This window comes from Meriones unguiculatus, chromosome 9 (genome assembly GCF_030254825.1).
Source record: "Meriones unguiculatus strain TT.TT164.6M chromosome 9, Bangor_MerUng_6.1, whole genome shotgun sequence".
NCBI classification, from domain to species: domain Eukaryota; kingdom Metazoa; phylum Chordata; class Mammalia; order Rodentia; family Muridae; genus Meriones; species Meriones unguiculatus.
Genome location: NC_083357.1, coordinates 29,761,844 through 29,779,948, shown reverse-complemented (window position 1 = coordinate 29,779,948; position 18,105 = coordinate 29,761,844). Strand labels below are relative to the sequence as shown.

The 18,105-nt window shown below is 42.5% G+C and overlaps 1 protein-coding gene across 1 annotated transcript in view; it reads right to left on the bottom strand.

Annotated features, from left to right (window-relative positions):
- Positions 1–12,144: 12,144 nt before the first annotated feature.
- The window catches only part of Nek10 (NIMA related kinase 10), a 183,720-nt gene continuing 177,759 nt past the window's right edge, over positions 12,145–18,105 (bottom strand). Inside the window, exon 36 of the mRNA XM_060390990.1 lies at positions 12,145–17,909. Coding sequence (XP_060246973.1) covers positions 17,852–17,909 — 58 coding nt within the window. The 3' untranslated portion in view covers positions 12,145–17,851. The remainder of the gene's footprint in view (positions 17,910–18,105) is intronic.

The window sequence follows — 18,105 nt, the reverse complement described above, 5'->3', positions numbered from 1 at the left end:
AAGATCAGTGCATACTCATATGTGTGATCCCTAATGAGATGCCACTCAGACACCCATGCCAAGGGGGCCTCTGAGAGGATGCCCACAGCATGAGTGGAGATTAAAGAGAAAATAAAGAATATAAATTATAGCCGATTCCTGTGCCCATGTAGCCACCTCAGGTATGAATGACATGTTTCATGGTGACAGTCACATCAATGCTAGCTAGCACTAGTGGGTCACCTGAGAGTCTGCATAGAGATCTTTACTGACACACTGCATGTGTTTCTTTGGACAACCTCTTAACTGTATAAGGAAAAGCAGAGACAGGAGTAGGGAGATAGGAACACATTGAAACAAGAAGAGGGTAGATCCAACCTGGGCATGCCACTTTACAAATTTGGAACAGTTAACTGAAGGCCATGGCTTCTTTTTTTAAGTGTGTGTGCATGTGTGTGTGTGTGTGTGTGTGTGTGTGTGTATGGGGTACGGGAGGCTGGAGAGACATCTCAGTGGCTAAGAGAACTTGCTGCTCCTGCAGAGTTCACAGCACCCACATAGTAGATCCCAACCATGTGTAACCCCAGTTTCCAGGGAACCAATGCCTTCTTCTCGCTTCTGTGGCCAGCACACACACATGTGATACATGTACATACATGCAGATAAAACTCTCAGACACATAAAGACTGAATGAATTATATATATAATGTATATCATTATATATACATATATGTATATATGTATCTCACCCCGGGCCTTGCCGATCTGGCTAGACTGTGAGCATCAGCTGCTGTCGATGCCTCTCCAGTGACTGGCTTTTTCAGGCAGGTGCTAGGAATCACACTGAGGTTGATGTTCGTGAGGTGAGGCACACCCAGAGTCACCACTCAGTCTTCCTGTGTTCTGTCTGCGGATACTGAAGGTTAAACCTGTGACCTCAGGTGCAAGAGCCACGTGTTCACCCACTTAGCCTCACCTCTCCCCATCTGCATCGGCATTTTAATAGAAATTGCTCACACAGCAAGGAAAGAGATTAAGTGGGCAAGCTCCCACATCGGGGTCCAATGCTAGCAAAGCTCAGACTTGGACTGGCTGGACAAACACTATCTCTGCCTGCCATCCATGAACTTACTCTGGGAGGTGCGCTTGTCCCCACCATTACCTATGTCACAAAACAACGGTCAGGTCAGTGCAGTGGCAGCGCCTGTGTGGTTTTCCGTTGCTCAGAACAGAATTCAGAGCGCTGGTCAGGTTATATGCAAGGCTTTGGGGAGAAGTACTTTTTAATTGTGTTCTTTGAACAAAGAAAAGTTGCTTGTTTTAGCAGTGCAAGGAAGGAGCTGGGGGATTGTACTTGGATTGGATTGCCCTGGGATCAAGGACAAGTTTGGCTACATAGTTAGTTTCAGGCACTCTGAACAGAGTGAAACCTTGCCTCCAAAATAAGAACTGGATAGGGTTCACAACTATAATCCCAGGACCTGAGTGGCTGAGGCAAGAGGACCATTGCACATTCAAAGCCAACATCAGCTACATAACCCTGACCTCTACCCCGGCCCTTCATTTTAGGAGATGCACAGAGCAAGGTACTAGAGAGACTAGCCATAGTGAAAGCTCCAGGCTTGACCAAGAGACTCTGCCTCCAATGTAAATAAGGTGGAAAGATGAGTGAGGGAGATTCCTAGCATCAACTCTATACAGACACACACACACACACACACACACACATCTACCCACACATGTACAAAGAAATACATACCATATGCAAACACAAAAAAAGAAAAATATGAAGCTGTTTTTATGAAGACTGTGCTATGAACTGGACTAGAGAGCAAAATCATGGGCACTTAGAACACCTGCATCTGTGTCCAGCAGTTCCTAAGGCTTCTGGTGTAAATTTGATGTGGGAAATCACCTAGCTCTGACTCCCCAAGGCGGTCTGGTGGCTCAAAGCACTCCTATTGTGTGAACATAGCCTTGTAAATACAAGAAAGAGAACTGGGCAAGTGAGTCCTCCCTTTCAGTACAGGAGAAAGAGAGAGAGAGAGAGAGAGAGAGAGAGAGAGAGAGAGAGAGAGGAAGGAAAGAGAAAGAAAGAAAGAAAGAAAGGAAGGAAGGAAGGAAGGAAGGAAGGAAGGAAGGAAGGAAGGAAGGAAGGAAGGAAGGAAGGAAGGAAGGAAAAGGATGACAATAAAGCCCTAGCCTTGTGAAGTCAAGATATAAATACAGCCTGTGTGTCTTGCAGACAAACTATCTAAACAGAATTTAAAGTGAAACAATGTAACTATGTATCCAAAGGGACTGATTGAACAATGACAAGACTGACAAGACCCTGATGTTAAATGTTTTTACAATATCAAATATGGCCAGTAGCCTAGAGGGTCAGAAAACTCTCTTCTTGAGGTTAACAGTAATAAACAAACAGTTTAGCATTCATCATCAAGACCTGTTTCTGTTGCAACTGTTCAGCTCTGCCACTGCTGCTCAAAGGCAGCCAGAGGTAAGACATGAAGACAGACAAGGCTATGTTTCAATAAAACTTTATTTACAAAAGCAGACTGGGAAGGCTTCCACGCTAGGGTCATAGTTGCTGAAAACCTATGTAGATCAAAATTTTCCTGATATAGATGCCTACATTCTATTGAAAAGTAGAAAAGGTGAGGTGAGAAAGCAGGTGTCATTGATATTTTGAGAGAAGATGTCCCCATGTAGCTATGGTCTTGAATTCCAGAGTCTCTTGCCTCAAATGTCAGTAGTGTGTGTATGTGTGTATGTATGTGTGTGTGTGCATATGTGTGTGTGTTTGTGTGTGTACATGCGTGTGTGTGTGTGTGTGTGTGTGTATGTGTGCACCACCACAGTTGGCTGAAAACACAGCCTTAAAGAATCATAACAACTATGCAAACCTAAAACCTGTTCCAATAGCAAGATTGTTAATGTCATTTTTCCCCTCTTTTGCTCATTTATATTCATCTTTCCCTAGAGGAGGGGGAATAAAAAATAGAAATGGATACATTATTCTAAAAAATAGCACTCTGGAGAGAAATTTTTCTAATGGCTAGGTAGCAGAGGCATTCTTAAAACCTTCCTGTTTGTCACTGTCCCGTTTGTCACTGTCATCAAGATCAGAAGATGAGAGAGCTGCATTGTGACAGGCCACAGCAAACACTGAATGTGCTAATGTCAGGAAAGGAGCTCAACCAGGGACACTTTGAGCCAAGCACGACCTCTCTGATGTATTCTTCCAATAGCTGAGAGCCTCAGTCTGGCCCTCTGTGCAATTCCATGCTGAAAAGACACAGAGCACTTTTCTGAATGCTCACAGTGAAGCCTCACAAGGCGTCTCTCTGACACCCTCTGCATGCTGGTCTGACACTGAACCATTAGTTGTTTGGGGCCCTTTCTGCTATGGTGTGTCTAGCACACTGTAAGGGCTAAAAAGCTAGGACGTCAAAACAGTGTGACCAGTAGCTGTTAACTCAGAGAGCTGTCCCTGGTCCTTTCTTCTTTTCTACAGCTGTTAAACTATGGGCCATGGGTCATGGATGTTTTCCATGAGTGACCTCAGCAGATGTGAAGGTCACAGCAGTTTAAACTGGAGTGGTACCCTCTAACCAGGGAAGCTGACATTCCTTTTGGGGAGCATCATTAATAAAACAATTCAAAAATAGACTTAGAAGGAAGCTCAAGGACATTTTTACTAGACTTGAGGGGAAAAAAGCACAGTATAAGTTAGGTGAAAGTCCAGAATCCTCTGGGGAAAAAGATGGATGGAATAGAAATGGCCAAAAAGCCAGTTTATTACAAAAGGAAGAGACACTTCCAAGAATGTAAGTGGGCTAAGGACCTGAGGAAAGAGCCCCAAAGCACCTAACCACACAGGGTGTGTGGTCTTTTATGCCCACCCAAATTACTGTCCTCATTTTGTATTTCTCAGGGATTTTGTTTGTTTTTGAGCATGCTCGGTTCCTTAGATAGTACCCATGTTAGTAAGGGTTTCATGTTCATCAGCAAACTATCTTCCCTGGTGTTAATCTTGATGTAGCTTTCCTAATTTTCTGACAAATTCTAGCTTAACAGAAGTGATAATTTCCCTCCTGCTATTTATACTGAGAAGATAACCCAATCCATTGAGCAAAGCAAGAATAATAATAATAACAGCAATAATAATTTTCAGTTGAAATGAATTTAGGAGCTAGGTCAAAGTTGCTTAATGAAATGTTCTTTACCATTTAATATTATTTTCAAAGACATCCACCCCTGCAACTGTAAGACCTGGGGTCTCACAGCTCAGGAGTTTAATCGCGCCCTTCCCAGAAACTCCCCCAGACCAAGACTCGTTGCAAAAGCAAGAGGTTTATTAACCATTGTACAACGGGGTCACCCCTGCCGGTCAGCAAAGAGTGGCATCGGGAGACAAAGGCCTTTAGGTTTTTAAAAGAAAAATTGCGGGAAATTTGAAGTTGCAGTTTTGGCAATTTAGGATTGGATGAGGAAGTTATAAAGTAAGATAATTGGTTAGTCTTAGGTGCTCAAGCTTGGCCAGTCCTGCCAAGTGTGGATGCAGCTGCAATTGAAGGTGGGGGGTGGTTAGCTCATCCTTGAAGATTAGGGGCTACAGACTTTTGGCTGGAGGTCAAAAGCTACTCAGAAGAAGTCTAGGTTCGTTGCTAAGAAACGCTATCTCGAGGACAAGGGTCTAGTCCTTCTTTTGCTGAGTGAAGGTCATTGCTTACTTGCCCTTTTTTTTATATCTGTCCTCACAGATAGGGTCACATTCCTTCACTCTCTGGAAAGGTACTAAAAGGCTTTAGCTTAACCTGGACCTAAAACTCAAAACTATAGGCTTTAGAAGATATATAGGTTACAAAGTTAGTCTAACCCTTTCATTTCCCCCTTCTCCTTGTAACTGCTTCAATCATGAAGCAGCTGCAGAGTTAGAATTTTTTTTCTTTTGACTCAACATTTCAGCCTGTAGAATGGGACAATGGGCCGATGATCCGTCTTCTGGAATTTCTTCATGCTGATGATTGGATCATTGATATCTCAGTTTGAAAGAGGCTGAAATGCTGGTCAAAAGTTGGGGAGAGTACATGGGTAAAGATTACTAGGAGCCAGTCAAAGGCTGGTCAATGAGGCAGTCCTTAACAGTCTCTGGTTAGTTGATCCAATTGAAGAGACAGGGAGCAGTCATGTCAGCTTTCAACAAGTCCAGATTTTAGTTTGCAGCCCAGAGTCAACCAGGTGAAAATCTGCTGAGACAAATTCAGACTAGAGACAGAAGTTAAGATTTGTCTGTTAAATGGAAAAAGTGAGGAATCCCAACAGCAGGGAAAAACTCTTCTGGGATCCATTTGAGCTATGCCAGATCTAGGTCTCATGACCTTTTGATTTTTATAAACTCATATGAATTTTTGGTACACAAAAGGAAATATATATATATTAAAAAACTCGAACTCAGAAAAGTAACATATCAGCAAATCTAATACAGCAACATTTTGAGAGTAACAGGTAAAAACTATATCCAACAGAATGGGTACCAGTCAGCTGTTTGTTTTATATCTTTTATAAACAACTTAAGTGTGTCTATGTAGCAGCCTTTTTGGAGTTAATGGCATCTGAGCAGCGGAACTCAGCCTCTTGGCTATTTTCCAAAGTCCAGTCTCTCACAGACTGACCTTGGTGGTCTTACAACAGACTGCTCTGACCCTGAGAAACTCCATGCAACCATAATAACCAGACAGCTGGCTCTGTGCAACCTTGAGTAAACCCTCCTATATTTTGGCTAAGTAAAATTGCCTGTGTGAGAAACTGCTTGTACTTTTGTACTTTTTTTTCTTTTTTTTTTACTTAAGTGTTAACCTGACGTCCATTAAATTGACACTTTGATCAGTATGTAGACCAACATTTTTTTTAGATTTTTATAACCTGAACCCCTATATCCTCAGACCCTATATAAACTTTATATTTTATTTTATTTAACTATTATTATAAGACATTGGCAACTGATGTAAAGCCTGTGAGCAGGGCAAACCTGTTTTCTTTTTCTTTTACAGAAAAGGTATAGTACCTAGTAGTTTTAACTAACTAATGAACTGTCCAATGAGCTGATAGTGAACCTAACTGTCTGCTCTTTAGCTGCCAAGTTACTGTTAACTAAGCCTAGCCTTTTAGCCTAGCTGTCAATGTGATCAGAGACCTGAGAGGGATAAATTGTGAGCTAAGTAAATGTACCAATCAAAATGACAGAGATGACTAGTTAGTCCATCACCTAGGCAGTGTCCCTGGCTCCTGTGGTCTCCTGGCTTTCTGAGCAGAGGCAGTCCAGCCATCAGGCATAGAGGATGAGAAACTGCTGCTGTGGAAAGAGGAACAGGAGAGATTGACCTCACCTTGCCTCTCACAATGTGAGACAATGGCTCCTCAGGTGTCCCCGGCATTGTCCGTAGTTTAGGCTGGGCCCTAGCAGTGGGCCAGTTGGGGCAGTATTGCCCAGTGGTTAGCATACCACAATCCGGAGTTGCAGTCATCTGTCATTGTTTAAATCTTCTCGGAGACCTTGGGGAGCTACTGCCAGGATTTTGGGACTTTCTGCCACAATAAACTTACATATGTTAAAATGCCATATTCATCAGATCTCTGATAAGCTTGAGGGCCAGCATATCTGAGTTACTCTTTGTTTTTATCATCTGTTTTAAACTGTGTCCTATAAAACAGAATGCTATTTAATCTAGCTCTAGCATATTTCTGAGATGTATGTTTTAGAACTATATATTTTAAGACAAATAGGCAAACTTTATAGTTATCTATCTTGGGCTTAACCTTAAAAAAACCTATACAAAGACACTAGGTAAAGCTCAACACCTTAACCAACTGCAGTCATTAGCGTAGCTTTAAGTCAGTTCTTTCTGAACTAAAATCAAAGCAAACATTTTACTCAGATACAGTTTATAGAGGGGCTAGCAAATCTTGCTGACCCTACCACTTTGTATTAAAATTGAACAGTAAAAAGCTTTGCACTTAACACTAATCAGAGGACTGAACATAACTGAGATACCTAAACAAAATGGTGGTAAACTCATGCCTCCACCCTCTTTATCTCCAGAACCAGCATGGCGGCTGGCCATGTATGACTGAACTCAGCTGAAAGCCCTAAACAAATATGGCAGCAAAACTACAGCTTCACGTGCTCTCTATCCCTGAACCATCATGGCGGCTAGCCATGTGTTATCACAGGCTGTGACTGGCAATACCAAACCTATCAGCCAGAATTCTTTCCCCTTAAAAGAGCATAAAAAAACATTTTGCAATAAAGAATCACCAGCCTTTTAAATGAATTATAACATATTTAAATACAGTTTTTTCTCAAATCGTATTAACTCTCTGGCTTTTTATAATACATCTACTAACCTTCTGCAACATCCTATATACCTTTAGGTTTTTAGTTTTCTTTTTCTGGTTTAACCGACATTTTTGCTTTAGACAAGCTATTTTTTTTTAATATCTCTTGCTCACTCTCTCTTTCTTTTCAGACAACAGGAAAACTCTCATTATTTTTTTTTTAATTTTCCCAAGGGTTGGGAAATTATTTTAAGTTCGTTGTTAGACTGCCCAAGAGTTATTGCTTAAAAAATCTGATAAACTGTAAATGTTTTATCCTCTTAAACATCTAAACAATTTTTAAAACTCGTCCCTGCAATATCAAAGTAAAGTATCTTCTTTAGGAATGAATTTACAAAGCATAACCATAATTTTAAAAGTCGAAACCAGATTTTAACACCAAAATTTATCAGCGAAAACAACCCAATCTTCAGAACCAATATCAACTTAGAATAAGACTTTCTTCTTATCCTAAAAGGAAATAAAATCATTTTGACTCAGAGATTTTGCAACCTTTGTTCTTTTCCTGAGCCACACAATGTGGCAATTTACATTGTTGTTATTTAAACATGTGCATTTTTTGTTTCTTTTATTGTTTATTTATTTCATAATCCATAATACATTTTGTGATTTATCCTCTGGGTTCTAAAAGTAAAATTAAGAAGTGTCACAGACAATGTTGTTACAATGCCCTATAGTGCTACAAACCTGTTCAACAGCTGGAAGCAATTGACATTGGGTAGCATAACATATGCATTTATAGACCCTACAAACACATAGGCACATATATGTGTTTTAAACAAGAATTTGAATTTAACCTTAAAACATACCCAATAATTTTTTATATCAACCATTTAAGACCAGTTGAAAACAATCGTATAATGGCCATATATTTAAACAGACAGACAAAACTTTTTTTTTATTTATACTCAGCTGTAATTTTAAACATTACAGCAAGTGCAGTTTTTTTCCTAAATTACTGTTTGATCTGTAAGTTGCAAGCCCCCTAGGTGGGAGGAGGGAAGAGAGGAGCAAGAGGGCGTGGTGAGCTCTTGCTGCTCACTTCCCTGCTGAGCTGGCATGAAGGCAAGGGGGAGGAGTTTTTCCTCACTCTCGGGAGCCAGAGCAGCTCCTGTCGTGGAGCAGCTACGGTGCCAATCCCCGCCTAGCCATGTCTAAGGATTTCCACCTAGCAAGCCCATGAGCCTTGCCTGCTCCCTTGCTCCCTTGTGAGCTTTACTCTAGCTTACCTTCCCCGCAGGTCCTGAACCTGCTTCCTGGCTGGGCCTCTCCCCTTCCCCATGCTCTTTGGCTGTCCATCACAACAAGGGGCCGCAGCAAGCCCATGCCCTGCTGAGTGTGCATTGTTATTCCACAGAGGCTCAAGTGCCTGAGCACCACCTGCCCAAGCTCCAGCCCCAGCTCCACACGTCTCCCCAGCCACCCGAAAGCATTCCCTCCTTGGCTCCCTCGGGAGGGAGAGCACACTGCTTGGTGTCCTGCCATGCCGCCATGTGCACTCCTGGGCCGAGAACTAGTTCTAATTTTAACTATCCTCTGTCCGAATTTTCATCAGTCCAAGTCTACAAAGAAACAGACACAGAAAAATACAGACATACATGAGAAACACAGGATTTAAATTGCTGGGAGAGCAGAATCTCTCTGCTCCTCCCTGTTCACAGAAAGGGGCAAGCTGAGTGTCCTACAGGATGTCCCATGGACTTGGCATTAATGACATGTCTGTCTGCCTTAATGAAACCGTTCCAGGCGAGTGGCCTCGAACCACTCAGGGGACTCGAACCCCTTCTACAGATGCTCTCAAGCTAGACCATCTCCCTGTCACAAGAGACAGAGAAGCAACAACAACAGAAACACAAAGAATCAGGCAAGTAATCAAACAAGGACACACTTGTGAGTGGTACCACAGTGCTCTGATAGAACGGCTGCCTGGTGGCGGTTGTTCTCTACGAAAATCAGACGGGAGGAGGACCGTCTCAGATCCAACCTCCCAAACGGAAACTGGGGCATCCCCCAGTTCCCAGTCAAGCGATATTCTGACACATCTGTCAATCGCAATGACTGATCAGATGAACAAAAAGGTCCAGAGAGGCGCCTAAACTGAAACAGATTGGTACCACAGAAATCTAATTGAGAGGCTGCCTCATGGCAGCCATCTCTGACAAGAAACATATTGGTAAGACAGAAACAGACTAACCTGTTCCAAGCTTGACCTCCGAGTTCAGTCTGATGAGGGTTGGGGAAGGGGCACGCCCTTTCCTGGCCAAACACACCAAAAATGTAAGACCTGGGGTCTCACAGCTCAGGAGTTCAATTGTGCCCTTCCCAGAAACTCCCCCAGACCAAGACTCGTTGCAAAAGCAAGAGGTTTATTAACCATTGTACAACGGGGTCACCCCTGCTGGTCAGCAAAGAGTGGTACCGGGAGACAAAGGCCTTTAGGTTTTTAAAAGAAAAATTGCGGGAAATTTGAAGTTGCAGTTTTGGCAATTTAGGATTGGATGAGGAAGTTATAAAGTAAGATAATTTGGTTAGTCTTAGGTGCTCAAGCTTGGCCAGTCCTGCCAAGTGTAGATGCAGCTGCAATTGAAGGTGGGGGTGGTTAGCTCATCCTTGAAGATTAGGGGCTACAGACTTTTGGCTGGAGGTCAAAAGCTACTCAGAAGAAGTCTAGGTTCGTTGCTAAGAAACGCTATCTCAAGGACAAGGGTCTAGTCCTTCTTTTGCTGAGTGAAGGTCATTGCTTGCTTGCCCTTTTTTTTTATATCTGTCCTCACAGATAGGGTCACATTCCTTCACTCTCTGGAAAGGTACTAAGAGGCTTTAGCTTAACCTGGACCTAAAACTCAAAACTATAGGCTTTAGAAGATATATAGGTTACAAAGTTAGTCTAACCCTTTCACAACATAAATGAAAACCCAGTCTTGACAGGATGGGGTGTCCATGGCTTAAGATGGGTGAAGGGGTGAGGTATGGTGATACAGGCAGGGAGAACAGTCAGGTTCATCTGTGGTATCAGACCCCATAGTACTGGTCTACAGCATGGTGGATGTGTGGACATACCCACTGTTCTGGGTCAGGGGTGACAGTCTCTGCATTCTTTTTTTTTAATATTTATTTATTTATTATGTATAGAGTGGTTCTGCCTTGCATGTATTCCTTCTCGCCAGAAGATGGCATCAGATTTCCCCAAAGATGGTTGTGAGCCACCATGTGGTTGCTGGGAATTGAACTCAGGACCTTTGGAAGTCAGCCAGCGCCCTTAACCTCTGAGCCATTTCTCTAGCCCAGCGTCTGCATTCTTACCATCATCCCTGTGCCTGTCTAGATCTGGTGCTTCCAGTTTTTGAGTGTGTCTTGATTGCAGAAAGGCACACAAACAGCTAAGCATCGGAAGTTTGAGAGGAGAGCAAGCCACAAACATACAGAGTGGATATGCTTACTAGGGAGCAATGCGCTCTAAGGACTGAGGATTACTTCCCTGGATTGCTTCCTTTTGTGTGTGCAGCAGGAGGAGTTGGTTGTTAGGGGAAAGGGGTAGGTGCTGTTTTGTTTTCACTAAGTATGTCTTCCCCCAACCACACATAGGCATAGGATGGAGCATAGGGGATTCTATGCTCACTTTGATGACACGGTTTGTTTTAGGTACATGAACCTCAATCAGTCTGGGCTAGACAGCCACACTGCATCTAGAGCTGGGAGAGTTGCTAGAGGGATTACTTTGTTTGAAGCAGGGTGTATGTGCACCTGGAAGCAGGTTAAGGTTCTGGTTGCCAAGCTCACCCTGCAGACTAGCTCGGTCTCGCCCCTTGATCACCATTCCTGCTCACCACGGAAGCAGAGCATTGTGGTCCATATTGCTTTAGTTTTACGGAGAAATACTGTCTTGGCCTACGGCAGAGATGGACTGAGCTGTGCAGCAGGAGCTGTGAGCAGTACTTGGATGCTGAGGCTCTCAGTCCACAAAGTATGGAGAGCAACTTCTCACGAGTTTGGCAGGTAGAGTCCTGACTCCAGCTAGCATTTATTCTGGCAGTAAGACACTTAGCAGGAGATTAGTTAGGCTGTGCTCAGGGTTCTGAAAAACATGGCACAGTGTCGCTTCAAAGTGCTCAGTTCATAGCGATTGCTATAGAGCAATCAGCACTCCATTCATCTTTCCATACTGATGCTGATTCGGAGCATAGGATCTGCTTGGTCCACAGGGAATGGGGAGAGCCGGTGATACTCTGGACCTTGAGAATGGTGACATGAATTCTTTCTTTAGTTCTTGCTATTGTCATAAAACCACATCTGGTTGCTGGGTAGATAACTCTGGAGACACCCAAAGAAGGAATGTGAGAAATATGAGACCTTTTCTCCCTCCACCATGAATTCTCTGGGGTCCAGGTTGGTGGCAACAGCTGGCTCACCAGCCAATGCTTATGCAACATTTATATCAATGGGTGATTACTACAAGAATCCATCAATTATAGCCCAGGGTCTGCTTGGGTAGGTAGTACACACCTGTAACCACCAGATGGGAAGGCTGAAGCATGGAGTTTGGGATACATTGAAGATACAGGCCAGTTGCAGCTAACTAGTAAAATGGTCTAAAAGAGAAAAGATGTGGGTGAGAAGGGAATGGGAAGAAGGTGAGGGGGAGTTAAAAATACACAAAAAGGGAGAATGCAGAAGTTAATAAGAATAGAAATGGACCACTTACTCTTGACAAAGGAGAAATTATTTTTTAATAATTTGAAAATACACTTTTATTTTCCTTAGCATTTTACAGAGCACATTTACACAATAGCAAAAAAAAAAATAACATTTGCTTTCATCTTTCATGTGAATATTTCATAGAGGCATTTCTTTCCCTTTTGTTCACCTATGACTACATTGTTGTGATAGAGCCTCACTGTATTCATAGAGAGCTTTGGAGGACAGCCAGTGGGCACACTTGCTGCCTTCCATAGCAGTTGAACAGCTGGTGTCCCCCCAAAATGCAGGCCCCCTTCAGGAAAGTCATAGTCTGTTTCTTGGATAGGGATGAGGGCATTGAGGGCTTTCAAGGCTGGGGTGACCTGGATGGGAGGTTCTAGGAAAAGATAAGACCCTATCTCAGAAACTAAGGAGAAGGCACACTGGAAAGACTCTTGCCCGCTGCAGGCACAAGCCTTCGTCTTGAGCCCCAAGCCATCCAGGAAAAAGTTCTGTGTGCAGAAAAACAGAGGCTCCACGCCCTTGCAGAGGACTGCACCACTCTTTTTGATCTTCACTGAATCACCACTGGGAACAACAGAAGTCAGGAAGCCTTTCAGTGAAGATTGTATCCACTAAATGTCAGCAAGCAAAATACTGAAAAGATTTTTCTTCTGTGATTTCTGGTTCCCAATTTGGAAGACTAAAATGACTGGATCTTTCCACTGGATCTTTCACCAAGACGGCTACTGCCAAGGCATGAAAACACCTGCAGTCGGTTGCACAATCGGACTGAGCAAGCGTGTTCACACCTCTTTGCATCTATCCATTCAAATTCTTCACAAATTGTTTTGTAAAATTTTTATTGTCAGACAAAATTAGCGTGAATTGGAAGACAGGGAAGAAAACAAGGCCCCAGGGGTGCAGCCATGTTCACTTTCAGGCTGACAAAACTGCTGCTTTGGGGTTTGTTTCTTATTTAGCAACCAAGCACTTGTTTAGTACATCCCTTGCTCTGGGCTCAGTGCCCAACACCAAAATCTACTGCAGCAGCAGCAGAAGCAGCAGCAGCAGCAGCAACAGGAACAGCAGCAGCAGCAACAACAGGAACAACAGCAGAAGCAGAAGTAGCAACAGCAGTGGCAGCAGCAGCAGAAGAAGAAGAAACAGCAGCAGCAGAAGAAGAAGAAGAAACAGCAGCAGCAGCAGCAGCAGCAGCAGCAGCAGTAACAGGAATGGCCTTGCATGGAGTTCAATGTCTATATGACTCCCAGGGACCTGCCCTGAGGATCTACCAACCTGTCATGGAACTTTAAGGAAGCTCTGCTGGTGTCTGGGAGTCCAGCTTGCTGTGACCATGCCCAGCTTCCAATCCCAGGCAACCCATCAACAGGGATCACATGTGCTGCTGACCATCTGCTCCTCAGCAATGCACCCCTGGGTGATGTCCTGCCCTGGGCATTTGGTGCCCTGAAACTACTTGAAGCAAGATTGTGCAAGATCTGTCATCTTTGCAAGGCAGGACTTCTGGGTCCCCACAAACACTGTGTCCTGCCATAACATGAGGCTTCCCTAAACAGTGCTAGTTCTGATCAAATCCACTGAAGTATGAGTCAGACATGACAGGGAATATCAGGAATTTAGTTAAAACTTAAAAGCACTTACACGTCCTGTATTCTTTCTTCAAACCTTGGTTCCAAAGGCACTTGGAATGTAGAGCTAAATGGTGGGATAAGATATTCTGAAGGGGGCATTCGGTGAATGATTAAACAGTGACAAGTTTGCAAACATTGCCTTCTTTGGATTATTATTTCTGGTATACACTTCTCTCTTTGTTCTGTGGAACAGTCCTCTCTTGACATGTTTTCTAATACTTAGCTAAGTGTTCACTAATGACCTTGCCATAACAATTCCAAGCAGCTATCTTGCCTGTTGCCCATCATATGGCATCAAGACATAGTTTTCCACAATGATAAAATACCTTGTTGGGGAAACAGATAAGCTACCTGTAATAGTTCCTGTAGCAGCTGCATTGTGTGTGTGTGTTTTCTTATTTCTGACCACAGTAGCCAGACACTGAGCAGAGCGGGTTTCACTGGATATAGGGAGAGGAAGGGAAACATCTTGCTTCAGGCACATAATATCCCATTTTTAACTTAGATGACCTCACTTTTACAATATGGACCAAACTTAAACATCTCCATATAATCAGCCAAATGCCACACAGATGCCAAGTCCAGCAGACACACCCTGTGAGGAGGTCGCTGGAACTTCGGGTGTACCATCCTCACTTTCGCAAATTACAATCCTCACTATTGCCCGAAGTCCCAGAGGATGTATAAGCTAGCAATATCCACCTGTCACCTCTCCAAAACTGCACAATCTTTCCTGTCCCTCTTAACATATTAAAATAACATCAGCAGGACTGTAAATAGTTACAGTTACCACACGAGGCTACTGTGAGTCTCTTCATGAAGTTGCTTCTCTGAGACTCATGTGACTTACTATCCCTATGGAAAACAGTATCTAACAGTGGCATGTACAAACAGCACATCTTAATTGTAAAAACAATTTATCCAAAACTGAGGCTTTACACCAAAGGACCATTAACACAATCCAAAAGGCAACAAATTCCTATGCATCATATCCAGGTCATGAACATAAAGAATTTACCATTCAGAGAGAATTTCACACAGGGTAAAAGTCAGAGTGTGGTAGCCTTCAGCCTCTACCCATGCTGCATGCTCAGGTGGCCTTGCATTTCCTAGCAGATGATTTCGGTACTTGTGAAAATCAGCATTTTCTAAAAGTAGGGGGTGAATAGTAAACATTGCTTTAAAACAAATTTTCCTAACTTCAAACACACAGAAGACGTAGGCCTTTCCAAAGGAAGCCAGCATGTTCACTTTAGGTAATTCCAGAGAGAATAAAAGGGAGGGGAGGGTTATGTATATTCTATGCTTATTAATACTGATAGAATTTACCAGTCAATATTATTGCCTTCACAGTTCTTAAACATAAGTGGTGATTTAGTGGTGATATCAGTGGAATTGGACACAATCTCCTAGTTAGTTCCCTATTTGTCCCTAAGCATTAAAATCCATTGCATTTAATGAGTCACAGGTGATGCTTATGGAGAAAGACCTTAACTTGTGTAAACTTCATAACAGTGCTTGCCCCCTAGTGTGTGTGTGTGTGTGTGTGTGTGTGTGTGTGTGTGTGTGTGTGTGTATTGCTAAGGACAGAACCCAGGGCCTTGTGCATTTGTAGCCCATTAGTGTTCTACATTAGGGTGCGACACATATGTTCACATGACAACCAACAGCACATCTGCAGGTTTCTGAAACTCCTCCAGCAGCTGTGTCTGCATGCTTGTTCCGCTCTATTCCCTTGAAGGCTGCACATCTGCCACAAGACAAATATTTCAAGAACAGCAAGAAACATCTTTGCTGTGGCCAGTTCTCTGAGAATGGAACATTTCACTTTTAAGGAGTGAATTGAAGTTTCAAGTACAGATAAACAGAAAGAGCTGCTGGTTCAAAACATAATTAGCCAAAGCATTTGTGCATCAAAAGTTATCTGAAGAGATTAATTCAAATTCTACCCCATACAATATTCTTTCACTGGGAATGAGATGGATTCAACAATTCACAGGATTTCATTGTACAACAAATCATTACAAATTATACAAGACAAAAAGAAAAATGTAAATGCAATCAAGAGTGGATTATGAGGCATGTTAATCTCAAGTAGCCAATTCTTTGCAGAAGAGACGACTGCGCTGATCAAGACAAAATGACTGCTCTTGTCTGAAGGTCACAGAAGAGAGCTTGGAAAGGCAAACTGCACTGCGGGGGAGGGGCTGCGCTACAGGGCATCTTCAGACAGTGCCTACACGGAAGATGAGGTGTGGGGCAGAGGTCAAGGGGTGTGTACATCCTTTACTTACAAAACCACCAGGTACTGCACAGCTGGGCCTCGGCAGCCGTTATTGGGGTATGTGTTGGCATATTTTGCTAATTTTACTAGCTTGAACTATGGTAAATACCACTCTAATGGCCTAAAAGAGGTACAGAGAAACTACATCTCTTTTCCTTTTCCATCAGTAGACTGCACTCATTAAAAAAAAAAAAAGCCTCAATTAAGTATTTTTTCTTTACCAAGGCAATAAATGCCTTCTTTATTATTTACTACACATTGCTATTTGAGAAAGAATTCGGTTATTTGCATTCACTCCACAGCTTAGCACATTGTATACAGAGCTTCTGCCATGACTCAAGGAGAGCCCCTCTAGGCCTAACCCTCCTGCTGCACAACAGATGACCTAAAAAATGACTGTGCAGATAGCAATAAATCTTTGCTTCAATGAATCAATAACAATGTGAAATTCATATGTGGATGGAATTGTTTTGAAAGCTGAAGGTGAATTTTTAAGTCATTGTATTTAATATTTAAAAGTACAGCTTATTTTAGGTGTTAATTTGGCTTAAAGACAATAAAATTAATCACAGGCAATAGTTAGTGTACCATCAAAGAGAACTGGAAATAGATTTAAATGTCAAACATACTAATTTTAAAAAATAGTATGGATTCACAATGGAGTAATTTGCATACTATTCAAGAAGGCTATATTGTGTTTTAATGACTGCCAATATACTCAATCATGCTAAAAAATCAATGTAATTAAAGGTATCAAAAATAAATGGGAAGCTAAAAGTTTCATTTCAGCTTCCAGCTTGCTAATTACATGCAATGAATTGTTCTGAAGTGGGCATGTGTACAGTTTGAGTTGGCGCTATAAAAGTTATCAGAAGCCAGTTGAAGAAGAGAAATTTGAGTCCAGTGGCCTAGCAAATCCTCTTTGCATAAAGGTGGGATGCTATTTGGCATTCTGACTTCTTTTTCTTTGAGCCGTCTCAGTGGGTAAAGAACAAATTCATATTTTAGTTTATAACTTCGGGGGAAATTCGCAAACTATAAACACTTATTTTACACGAAGGTAATTCGGTAAGGTCCAGAGTAAGGACTATCGCCTCTTTATGGTCTAAGACTTCTTCAAAGTGTAGAAACATCACAAGCTTGATAAGTAGCCAACAGCAGCCTAAGCAAGTCTCCCGCCTCCCCTGGGTATGTGCACATATACACATACTGTACAGCAATAGATTCTACTAGTCTAGCTGCGATCAGAGTAGCCGGCAGCTGCTCCCAGGTGTGTGCATGGCCACAAATACTGTCTACACTGCGTCATGTTTCAGAACCTCAAGCACCCAAGTGGATCAGAGAGAACCAATCATTTCATTTACAAACTGCCATATGTGGAATTTCTTTTAGGATTAAAAAAACAGAGGACCTGATGGAATATCTAATATTTTAACAGGGTTCTGCAATTATTTCATCTAAAACTATTTTGTGTATATGGAAGGCTAGATACTTTTAAGCATACTTTCAGCAATCCTGAGTATAAAATATTTCTTTGAAAAAATATAAGTTGTCTTTATGTTTAACGTCGAGAAAAGTTCCTGGCTGATGCTATTCCCGCCCCACCCTGGGAACCATTTTGCAGTGTTTTCACCCAGAAGCACACTGACAGTCCGTTGTCATGTATGCAATGAACGCACAGGGAAACCCAGCTCTGTGGTGCCACACACCTCTAAGAGCACTCTGCATTCCTTTGGCTCTTTTCCCCCCCATGCTGTTCTAGCAGCATCCTGCAGTCCTGGGCCGCCTGCAGTCTCAGCTGAAGTCTGGAACTTGAGCTTGACCGTGAAACTCCGTCTGTTCCAATGCAGTGCGCTCATCTTTTGGTTGGGTAATTCTTGGTCCCCCATGGATAAGAGTGACATCTAGAAGATCTAGAAGTGAAAAGAGTACCATAGAGTCACAAAGATTTCTGTCCAACTCTCAAATTTCAATAGCTCTGGCTTCAGCAAATAGGTATAATAAATAAACAACATTAATAAGAAGTAATTAGTAAAATGAGAAGTCTTAGAGAGCTCTGACCTTTTGTAGAAACTTGGTGATAGCAGTTTTTTTTTCTTTCTCAAGTCA